At 37.0% G+C, this 12,750-nt stretch overlaps 1 protein-coding gene across 1 annotated transcript; it reads right to left on the reverse strand.

Moving 5' to 3' along the window:
- Nucleotides 1-9,624: 9,624 nt before the first annotated feature.
- Nucleotides 9,625-10,581, reverse strand: LOC128102629 (olfactory receptor 150-like). Its single transcript, XM_052726573.1, has one exon. It carries the CDS (start codon nucleotides 10,579-10,581, stop codon nucleotides 9,625-9,627), a length of 957 nt encoding a protein of 318 aa, XP_052582533.1.
- Between the last annotated feature and the right edge of the window lie 2,169 nt (nucleotides 10,582-12,750).

Raw genomic sequence — 12,750 nt, forward strand, 5'->3', positions numbered from 1 at the left:
ACCTTCCTTTTTGATTAGACAAATAGGGGAAGTGTTGGGGGATATCTTTCTGTACACTGTGAATATATGTTGCTCCTGTTGGTTAATAAATAAGCTTCTTTGGCTTATGGAAAGGCAGCTTAGAGGCAGGCAGAAAATCCAAGGAGAGAGACAGGAAAGAGAAAGGCAGAGAAGAGACACCAGCACTACCAGGAGAAGCAAGATGTGAAAATACCGGTAAGCCACTGCCACATGGCAACTTAGAGATGAATAGAAATGTGTTAAGTTATAAGAGATAGCTAGCAAGAAGCCAGTCATAGGCCATACAGTTTCTAAATAATATAAGTCTCTGTGTGTTTACTTGGCTCCAAGTGGGTGCAGGACCACAAGTGAGAGAGATTTGTCTAAACTGCAGTGTGGGGGAGGAGGCTAGGCAGGACAAAGAAACCTTCTGACTAAAGTTTTTCTCTGCATTAAAAATGGGAAATATTGGGAAATGTAAATCAAAACAACTCTGAGGTACCATCACATACCTGTCAGAATGGCTAAGATCAAAAACACAAATGACAGCTTATTTTGGAGAGGATGTAGAGAAAGGGGAACACTCCTCTACTGCTGGAGGGAGTACAATATTGCACAACCACTCTGGAAATCAGTATGTTGGTATCTCAGACAATTGGGAATCAATCTACCTCAAGACCCAGCAATACTACTCCTGGGCATATACCCAAAAGATGCTCAACCATATCACAAGGACATTTACTCAACCATGTTCATAGCAGCATTATTTGTAATAGCCAGAACATGGAAACAACCTAGATGCCCTTCAACAGAAGAATGGATAAAGAAAATGGGGTACATTTACCCAATGGAGCATTATACAACGGGGAAAAAAACCAATGTCATCATGAAATTTGTAGGCAAATGGATGGAACTAGAAAAAAAAATCATCTTGAGTGAGGTAACCCAGACCCAGAAAGACAAACACAGCATATACTCACTTATAAGTGAATGTTAGACACAAAGCAAAAGATAACCAGGCTAAAATCCACAACTCCAGAGAAACTAGGTAAAGAGGAGGACACTAAGATGGACACACATGGATCACCCAGAGAAGGGGAAAGGTTAAGATCTCCTGGGTAAACTGAGAGGATAGAATAGAGGGGAGTGGACAGGAGGTGGGAACATAAGGGAGAGATGGGGAAGGAGAGCAATGAAAGAGATATCTTGACAGAGAGTACCATTAAGGGGATAGGGAGAAAGTTGTAGCCAGGGAAACCCCCAGGAACTCACAAGATCATCCCCAGCTATGACTCATACCAATGGTGGAGTTCTTGAACTAGCCCTCCCCTGCACTCAGAATGGTATCTATCCTAATTGTCATCATAGAACCTACATCCAGTAACTGTTGGAAGCAGATGCCAAGACCCATAGCCAAACACTTGGCCAAGATCCTGGAGTTCAGTTGAAGAGGGGAAGAAAGGGTTCTAAGAGCAAGGGAAGGTTCGGAATCATGATGAGAAAAACTGCAGAAATAGCTGACCCAAGCAAATGAGAGCTCATGGACTCTGGACTGACAACTAGGGGACCTGCATGGGACTGAACTAGGCCCTCTGAATATGAGTGAAAGTTGCATGGCTTGATGTGTTTGTTCGTCCCCTGGCAATGGGACCAGGACTTATCTTGGGTAATCAAACTGGCTTTTTAGGAAAAAAAAAAAGGGGCTATGATATGATGTCTTACTCAGCCTTAATGCAGGGGGAAGGGGCTGGGTCCATCCCCAACATGGTATGACAGCCTGTGTTGACTACCCAAGAGAAGCCTTACCCTCTATGAGGAGGGGATGGGGGTGGAATGAGGGTAGGTGAGGGGGGCAGGAGAAGAGGAGGGAGGGGAACAGGGGTTGGTATGTAAAAGGAAAGATAATTTTAAAATAAAAATTATATATTAAAATTGGGAAATATGATACACAGAGTTAGGTCTCCATATAGTTCCACAATGAATGATCTGAAAATGGAACAATTAAATGAAGGGATAATCAACTTAGCTGGAATTGACATAATGTCAATTATCATTTTGGTAATTCATGTTTTATCCCTAAAAGTTGTTTTGATATCAGTGTCAAATAAGAAAAATTGACTGATAAGATAAAATTCTTAGGAAGACAGATTAATGGAACTACGAAAAATATTCACACACAGACAGAGGAGTTTAAAGCAGAAGTTGCCACACCATTGCATTATGTAACTGAAGAGGAGCGGCTGCAAGTTATTAGAAAACCAACCTTAATTTACCCAATTATCATTAAAGAATGGCCACCAGATGGTAGACACCCCCAAGGCTATTCAGAAGTTAACTGGGATACTATAGAAATATTAGATTTGAAGACATTTAAGAAAACAATAGTTTTGTATGGAATACATTTACCTTTTGTGAAGCAGATGTTAAATTCATGGGCTACTCGGAACAGAATTATTCCACAAGACAGGAAAGATTGGGGTTGGGGATTTAGCTCAACAGTAGAGTGCTTGCCTAGCAAGCACAAGACCCTGGGTTCGGTCCTCAGCTCTGAAAAAAAAAAAAAAGACAAAATAAGACAGGAAAGATTTAGTTACAGAGGTATTGGAAGCTGGTCCTAAGTTACAGTAGAGAACCTGGTAAAGAGACCAGCAAGACCATCAAACAGAAAGGTAGGGCTAGAGGTTATGAGATTTCATAAGCTCCAATCTTTGATGAGGTCCATTATTCTGATGTGGAAAGACAGATTACATTTGATGATCACACTTTGGCCCTATGCTGTAGAGCATCTTTGAATGATTTGGAAAAGATTGAAGAATTAATAAAGAAGATTGAGCCAATTACTAAAATTATACAAGGCCCGAAAGAAGACTTCACTAATTTTTTTTTTACAAAGATTGACTTTAGCTTTAAATGAATGTTATCAGATCCAGAAGTTAGATGAATATTAATTAAATCTTTGGCCTTTGAAAATGATAATTCATAGCATAAAAAGGTAATCAGGCCCTTAAAGGCAAGATCAGCACCCACAGTTGAACAGATTAGATCACCCACAGATGAACAGATTAGAAATACAGCAGATACTGGATCTCATACTTACCATAGCACTTGAAATAGAGAAGTGACTTCTAAAATTTTAAGAAAAAATAAAGGATTGGATTTTTAATTTTGGTAAACCAGGTCATCTGAAAAGGGACTGTAGGCAAGGCATTCCTAGGAACAATTTTTTTCTAAAGAGAATTCAAACAGAAGGCCCCAGCCTGCTGGAGTACACAGATTTGTTAAAGGCCAACATTGGACTAATGAATGCAGATCAACATGAGACAGGCAATACAGCAATGAATTTATGGAGATGTGATTTGTTACAGCAATGGAATACCCAGACTAACATTCCTCCAATCTTAGAAACAAACAATAAACTAATATATATTTCTGAGAAAAATATTCAAAGGTATTATAAAGAACAGTCACAGACCATTCATGTTGTACATAAACAGGGCACAAAAACTACTGATCTTTCAAGGGTACCAGCAGCCCTACCTTTAAAATGGTTAACTGACAAAATGTCTGGGTGAACAATGGTCTTTGACATCAGAAAAATTGCAAGCATTAGAACAGTTGGTACAGGAGTAGATAAATGCTCAACACATTGAAGAATCAACAGTCCTTGGAATTCTCCTATATTTGTCATTAAAAAATATGGAAAATGAAAACAGATCTAAGAGCTGTTAATAAGGTAATTCAGCCAATGGGCTTTTTTACAGCCTGGAATTCCCTTGCCATCTCTATTACCTAAAGGGTGGTTTTTATATATATATATTTTTTATTAAGAAAATGTTTTAATTCATTTTACAAACCAAAGATTCCCCTCTTCCCTCCTCCTACCCCACAATTTCCCCCTCCCAACCCACTCCCTACTCCTCACTATAAGAAGGCAAGGCCTCCCATGGGGAGGCACATCCAATAGAGGCAAGCCCAAAACCTTCCCCCTGCCTCAAGGTGTCCCATCATAGGTAGTGGGCTCCAAAAAGCCTGCTCATGCACCACATATGGATTCTGATCCTACCTCCAGGGGGACCCCCAAGCAGATCAAGCTACATAATTGTCTTACCATGCAGAGGGCCTAGTCCAGTCCTATACCATTGATCCAACTTTCATGAGTTCCCACTAGTTTGCTTTGGTTGTTTCTACAGCTTCCTTCATCATGATCCTGATGCATTTGCTCATAGCATCCCTCTTCTCTCTCTTTGACTGGACTCCTGGAGCACTGCCTGGTGTTTGGCTGTGGATCTCTGCATCTGCTTCCATCAGTCATTGAAGAAAAGATCTGTGACGACAGTTAGGGTGTTCTCCGATCTGATCACTGGGGTAAGCCAGTTCAGGCACCCTCTCCACTATTTCTAGTAGTCCAAGCTGGGGTCATCCTTAGGGATTCTTGGCAACTTCCCTAGCGCTGGGTTTCTCTCTTTCCCCATGATATCTCCCTCTATCATGGTATCTCTCTCATTGCTTTAAAAGATTGTTTTTTTTACTATACCTTTGCAAGAATGGGATAGAGAAAAATTTGCCTTCTCAGTGCCTACTTATAATAATTCACAACCTGTTAGTGGAAAGTACTTCCCCAAAGAATGTTAAACAGCCCTTCTTTGCATCAATATTTTGTACAACAGTCATTGGAAATAATTCATAATACGTTTTCTCAATCTATAATTTATCTTTATACAGATCTCTTACTACCTAATTCAGATGCAGATACCTTAGCGAAAATGTTTGAAGAAGTAAAGAAAATTCTTCTTTGTTGGGGATTACAAGTTGCTTCTGAAAAAATACAAAGAGGAGATTTTACTATTTACCTAGGATATAAGATATGTTTACAAAAAATTCAATCACCAAAAGTACAAATCAGGATATATATCAATTACAAACTCTTAATGATTTTCAAAAATTGCTGGGAGATAATAACTGGCTATGGCCTACAAATGGATTAACAACTCAATTCTACACTGATGCAAGCAAATCATGAAAGTTATGTTCTAAATCAGGAAATTTAAGTGAAGAGGCTCAAAACCCTTATAATTCTGCTCAAAAGTCAGAATTATATGTTATCCTCATGATATTATTAGACTTTCCAGAACCTCTTAATAAAGTCACTGACTCTAAACATGCAGAAAGTGTTGTTTTATATATTGAAACTGCTGAACTTATTCCAGATGATTCCAAATTCAATTTTTATTCATTCCATTACCAGAAATAATCAGAAATACAAATCATCCCTTGTAGATAACATATATCAAATTCCATATGGGTCTACCAGGCCCTCTAGCAAGAGGTAATGCTGAAATTGATCAGCTATTGGTAGGGAATGTGCTACAAACCTCAGAATTTCATAAGAAACATCATGTTAATAGCAAAAGTTTGAAAAAAGATTTTTCCATCACTTGGCAACAAGTCAAGGAAATTATAAGAAAATGTCCTACTTGTTCTTTGTATTACAAAACCCCACTACTTGCAGGAAGTAACCCAAAGGTTACTCAAAGAAATAAAATTTGGCAAATGGATGTGTTTCATTTTGCAGTGTTTGGAAAAAAATATGTACACCATAAGATAGATACATATTCAGAATTTCAATGGGCAACTTCTTTCAGTTCCGAAAAGGCTCATTCTGTAATGATACATTTATTAGAAGTTATGGCCATCAGGACATATCTATACAAATTAAGACTGACAATGATCTAGCATATGACTCCAGTAAAATGAAACAATTTTTTACATATTACAGCATAAAGCATATTACTTGTATATCACACAATCCTACAGAGCAAGCGTTATAGAAAGAGTTAATTGCACTCTAAAACACAAGCTTAACAAACAAAAAGGGGTAATAAAGACCTCCCAGAGATAGATTGCACAATGATTCATTAACTTTAAATTTTTTTAATGCTAATGAAAAAGGAAGGACAGAAGAACAGAAGAAAAACCAAAATTAGGGGACATTCTATTGCCACTAATCTCATAATTAGACTTCATTTCGACTCTTTAAAACTTTTCTTAGGATATACATATATCTTAACAATTTATATAAATACATAAAATTTATAATATTTATATTTTATGCTTTCTGGCATGATATTAATGGTCATATAGAGTACTAACTAATTCTAGAAAAGGGCTTCATCTGGCTTCCTGTACATGATTTCAGGTTTGATTCTCTATCAGGTAACTAAGAATTAAGTTTTAGTACTCTGGATGTTCTTAACAAATTGTGGTCCTTTAACCTCTTCAAGATCTGCTGCATATGACATTAAAAAGTGTAAGTTTTCTGCAATGAACCATTACCATTCCTAATGGTGACCTTTGAAGTCCTCAAAATGAGAATGGATCACACAACAATGATTCCACCTGAATTGTGGTAACAACACTAAGCTGACAAACACCACCCAAGTTTGGTTTTGGACTATAAACTACTCTGGACAATTTTAAGGTGGCTAGCTGATGTGGTCTAGCCTCAGGGACTACTCTAGCCAGCACTTGAGATAAGCCCATTACACAGAGACTGGAGAACAAATGATACAGCTGGCTCTCCCGATACTTGACAATTATCCCAATTTTCTCAGGATCCCCTAAGATGCCATTGCCTCTAGAGAGCAGAAAGTAATTTTAAGAACATGATGCCCATATTCCAAAGAGGTGCAATGAGTGGTTTTTGGTTGTTCAGTGGGTTATGGATATTTGCCATCATTTAGGGGGTTTGGTTACAATTTGTTGTTGGTAATGGTCAAGAAAAAAAGCTGAACAAATGAGATTAGACTCAAGGATCTTGTCTTGTATGGCTGGCTAGCTTAAAAAAATATATTTTGGCTTACTCATATAAGATTGTAAAACAAAATGATGATAAAGAAAAATCTGTATGTACTATAAGGCTAGATAACACGTGTGCATGCATGTGCGCATCTGTGTGTCTGTGTATAAATTAAACCACTTTTCCTGACAATGCTCCCCACAAGAACCAGAGACTAACAAACCTCCCAATCATTGGCACAAAACTCTTTTAAATGATTTGGTCCAGGTAATCCAAGAGACTCCTAATATAATATAGACTGACAATGTTACAATATACTCTTGATGTGCCCTCCTCTGAATCCCCAGAGTTTGAGGAATAGACCCTATTGCTGAAGTCACTACACATTTAGAACACAGACTCAGATGATCTGAGCTGTATCAAGCCTCAATGCCTCCTTCCTATAGTTGAACTTCCATGGTGTCAGAATATACTCTGCAATATTCCAAGGGAGGGAAGAAATTAAACAGTCCTACCCAACTGCAACATCCATGAAACATAGTGTCCAGCATACCAAGATGGCCTTACAGGGGCAATTTGTATGTTGGTGGTTACCCACAGCTGTCTAGTTGAACTTATGTCCCACTAAGTTGAATGGAAATCAAGCCTGGTACTGGAAACCTGACCAAATTCTTGGGGTTAGTGGTGTCATGGACTTTAGGAAAGGGAATTTATATTGCTACATGTTACATTATTTACTAAGTGTGAATTTATGTTAGAGATGGATCTTTAATTTTTGTAATTCAATGGTACTTTTCCATATTTCAAAAGTATAACCTATCGAATTTTGAAGTGTGAGGACTCTGTAACAGAAAATTCATAAGATCTGTGAAAGATATTGCCATTGACTAATTATAAAATGCAGCAGGAATCTTAAAAGTTCTTATTAATAAAAACAACCCTGGGCCAGGTATTGGGGTGAACACTGAATGATCAGAGAAACAGAACAAGCCACAGCCACCTCACCTTGCTAATTCCTCAGCTGATCCTATTTCCTCAGACTGGATGCTTCTCAGCTGAACTGTGCTGCTCAAAAACCTAAAAGCTTAACCAGCTCTAGCTCCTGGTTTCACGCCTTATATACCTTCCTGCTTTCTGCTATCACTACCTGGGATTAAAGACTCACTTCCTGGGATTAAAGACGTGAGTCACCATGCCTGACTGTTTTCAGTGTGCCTTTAAACTCAGAGATCCGGATGGATCTCTGCCTGCAGAATGCTAGGATTAAAGGTGTGTGCCACCATTTCTGGCCTCTATATCTAGTTGCTGTTCTGTTCTCTGACCCCAGATTAGTTTATTAGGATGCACAATATTTGGGGGAACACAATATCACCACATTTCCCCTTTTTTGTCTAAAATTTTAAAAGCTTATAACTAATACAAGAAAAACTATATCCAATAAGTATATACAATATATACAGTCAAGAATTACATTAACAATGTCTAGTCCATTAACATTTGACAGATTCAGACAAAAGACTCCATTATATATATTAACAATGAGTCAAGAATTACATTAACAATGTCTAGTCCATTAACATTTGACAGATTCAGACAAAAGACTCCATTATATATATTAACAATGTCCAGTCCAGTAACATTTGATAAACTCAGACAAAAAAATTTCATTACTTATCCTATTTAAAACAAGTAGTTCCTTTTTGAAAGTAGATTCAATAATTGACCTTTTTATCTTATCATATCCATATTCTATCTTTTTTCTTTCTATAATAGATTCAATAATCTACCTTTTGGCATTTTTATACCTTCCCCTTTTTCTTTTTAGAGTAGATTCAATGATCTACCCATTTATCCTATTATTTCTTTATCATTTTTCTCAGTAGATTCAATGATCTACCTCATATCTATATTCTCTTTTTTCTTTTACTTTTTTTAAACAAAAATTCTGAATCTAATCTCCTTGTTCAGCTTTTTTCCTGCCCATTAACAATTAACACATAATAGGATAAAACAATAGCAAATACTTTTATATTAAAATTGATCTACTTTCCTGCCCCATTCTTTTCCTTCCCAATTAATTATGATTTCCTGAATGGCACTTATCAATGGTGAGAAAATAAATTTCCCAGTTTATCATTTCCCATGTGAATAATGATACAAATATATGCTGCAGTGTAACTTCCAAGTCTGAAATACAGAAAGGTAGGCAAAAAAATCATAACTCTACATGTAGAAGAATTATGAGTTTAGAATTGTAGGAAATAGAGGAGGAGTCAAAGAGCAGTATAAAGAATGTTGCACAGATAACAATGAATATGCATAGTGCATCTGTTCTTTTTATCATTACAACTCTACTTTAAGATAGTGCAATCAACTTGTGTGTAGGAATTTGACAGGATCTGTCCTTTGCTTCCATACACACTAATATAGTTCTATGTATTTGTCAAATCTCAGAGTTACAAATTGTTTATTCCAATCAAGAAGGCCACTTATAAAACATTGAGACAACCAAACAATATTGAATACATTCATTTCCAAATTAATGTAAGTGAAGCTAGCTTAAACAGACCTGGGTCAATTAAACAAATATAACCAACCATAAAGAGTGCTTTGAAGAATTTCAGGGAAGTTATATAGGATGCTATCTGTGAAGGAACTCTGGTTTTACCAGAGGCACAGTTCTCCATGGGTACGAAGTTGAGAATCCAAAACTCTTTGGTACATTTCATTCAAATAATCATGTATTAACTATAGTCTCATATCTGGTGTTTTTAATTGCTTCTTGTAGAATATTTTCTCCCCCAAATTGCAGAAAGTATACTCCATTGCTAAGGAAAACTGTTTTTTGTTGAAAAGAAACTTATGTTTTCTAGTAACGAATTTAGGGCGACTCTGACATCTTTGTTTCTCAGGCTGTAGATCATGGGATTCAACATAGGCACAACAATGGTATAAAACACAGACGACAGTTTCTCTTGGCCCAGGGAGCTGACCGATGATGGCTGAAGGTACATAAATGCTAATGACCCATAGAAGACAACAACAGCCAAGATGTGGGAGCTGCAGGTGCTGAAGGCCTTGAATCTTCCCCCAGTGGATTGAATGTGGAGGATGCTGACAATGATGAAGATGTAAGAGCTAAGGATGGTCACAGCTGGTACAATAATGTTAAATGCACTGAAGGACAGTGCTAGTACTTCATTGATAAAAGTACTAGAACAAGAGAGCTCCAGTAATGGGAAAAGATCACAGAAGTAATGGTTTATTGTATTAGACTTACAGAAAAGCACCCTCAGCAGGAAGACAGTGTGAGCTGTGGCACTTAGTAAGCCCATACCATATACCCCAGCTACCATCCACAAACAGACTTGATTGGACATGGTTACATTGTAAAGCAAAGGGTTAGAGAGAGCCACATAGCGGTCATATGCCATTGCAGCCAACATGTGACATTCTGCAACAGCAAAAACACAGAAGAAATAGAACTGAGCTATGCATTCTGGGTAGGGGATGAAATTCTTCTCTGTCACAAAGTTCATCAGCATTTTGGGAGTAATGACAGTGGACTGACAGCAGTCAATAAAGGACAGACTACTGAGTAAATAATACATGGGTGTGTGCAGCTGAGAACTAAACAGAATCAAGATGATCATGCCCAGGTTTCCCACAACTGTAAACAAATAGACTCCTAGGAAGATGAGGAATAGGGGCAACTGGAGCTCTGGGTTCTCAGTTAACCCAGCGAGGATGAACTCAGTCACTGAGGTTTGATTCACTTCTTCCATTCTCTTCTGGAAATTCTATGTAAGAAATTTTTATATAGAAGAAAAATTTATGTATCCATTCTCCTATCACTCAATAAATTTTGAAACAGAATTCCAATATTTTCAGGTATCTCCAATCCTCTGTCATCCTTTTTTCTATCTAAGCGGTCAGAGACATTGCAGTCCTGGAATCAGGAGATATGCAAAGAAATAATCACACAGATGTTTACATACTTGTGACTTTGTCGTAAGAATTACGTTTACTAGGACCTGTTTCATAGCACATACAAACCATTCTAGCACCCTCTATTAAATGTTGCATGTATTTCTCATGTCTTATTTATGGCATCTTTCTTTTGTTGGAAAAGTTTTATATGTGGTAAAGGAGATACATTATCCACAAAAGATCCATAATTACAGTTAGTGGTGAAGGAATTGAGGCTTTTACAATAAAATAATGAACAAGAGAATTGTCTATCTCTTCGTTTAATTCTAGATATTTAGATGGGGAAATCAGATGCTAAAAGATTGCACTTAAAAGGAAAATTAGAAATCAAGAAGATAAAACATCTACTAGTACATAAAGATAATTGAACATCTAGAAAATTCAGAATTGGTTAAAGAGATCTAGTAAATGTAATTACCAGTATATCAAGTCAATGTTAGAAAACAGAAATCATGGGGTAGTTGAAGAAATTTTAGGAAAATCACCACAAACCCAGGAGAGATCTTGTAGTTCTTTGTTTGACCCTTGTTTTTCCTAGACTCATCAGTTGTGGTTGACCATGCCCCACAAAGGACACCTGTCCCCAATTGGGGTCAATTCTAAACTGTGAGGAAGAACTTCATATTAACTACAGGTTGATACTCTTAACTCATGTTAATTTAAAGATGTTGCTTATATGGTAACACCAGAACTCTTGTTTTCCAAACTACACATATTGAAAGAAAATCCCATTTCTATGTTAATGCTTCTCTTAAGTACACCTCTACCATAAAAGCTGAGAACCATATACGGTGAAAGAATGTGTCTTCGAGATTGTGAGTGTGGGAAACATAAGCCCCAATACAACACACTGAAGAAGCTGAATCATTATATGGAGCATAGATCATGTCGCAAATTGAAGAATGCTGTTATGTGGGTGGGTTAGTTACCACAGGTGTGGGATCATAACATGGTGCTATTACTGTTTATATGTTTCTTTATATGTTCCATTGGTACTCCTTTTGTTCTTCAGCCTTCTGCCATTTCATGATGTACCAAAAAGGTCTTCCCTTGATATGGGCTTTTGGTCTTGAACTTCTCAACCTTAAGAAACTTATAACAAGATAAATACAGATCTGATTGCTATATATTGCCTTCCTGTGGCATTCTATTTCACCAAAAAGAACACAGCAAGGCACACATCCTTCTACATCTTTGAGTCCATTCATTGGCTGGTTTTACTGTATTTCTCATGCTTTGCAAAGCTTCTGCAGGAAATATTGGTCTCTGTCACAGAATCCTCATTATCTGTTTATGAATTAAATATGCATGTGGGCTTTGACCAATTTCGTTTACTAACTTTTCCTGCAGCCCAGTTCTAGCAATCTCTTTTAATACCATTGCCTTCTGTTGGGCTCCACTTGTATCTCCTGAGTATTTGTATGCCTTTGTCCTTGCCACAGAGTTCCTCAGTACCTGCATTGTATCAGTTGTCATGGGCTCCCTATGTCAGATGCCTATTAAATATGAATGAATCATAAGCAAAATTACAAAACCAGGCTTTTTTGACAAAGAATTGTTTTTTAACCAGTAAGTTGAGATGCAAAGAAACACATATATTCCATTAGTTTATTCTTTGTAAATGTCCATCTTACCAGCACCAACAACAACATAACTGATGTATATATCACCTCCTCAAGTTTTTTTGTAGAAATGTGTGTCTGTCTTTGTATTTTGATAAGAATATTTGGTATAACATTTACCACCAAATAGTTTGAATTATACAACGATATATTTTAAACTTTCAAAACACTGCTACACTGATTATCTTTATGAAGATATTCAGAAGAACTGCTTTGTGTGAAATACCTGAGACTATGAACTCTTTGAACACATGTATTATGTATGTTCTTCACCCAAGTTCTCACAATCATTATTGTATTCTCCAACTCACTGAGTTTCACTGCTACAAATAATTAATATAA

Source organism: Peromyscus californicus, unplaced genomic scaffold, assembly GCF_007827085.1.
Source record: "Peromyscus californicus insignis strain IS unplaced genomic scaffold, ASM782708v3 Scaffold_11__1_contigs__length_118956290, whole genome shotgun sequence".
Lineage (NCBI taxonomy): Eukaryota > Metazoa > Chordata > Mammalia > Rodentia > Cricetidae > Peromyscus > Peromyscus californicus.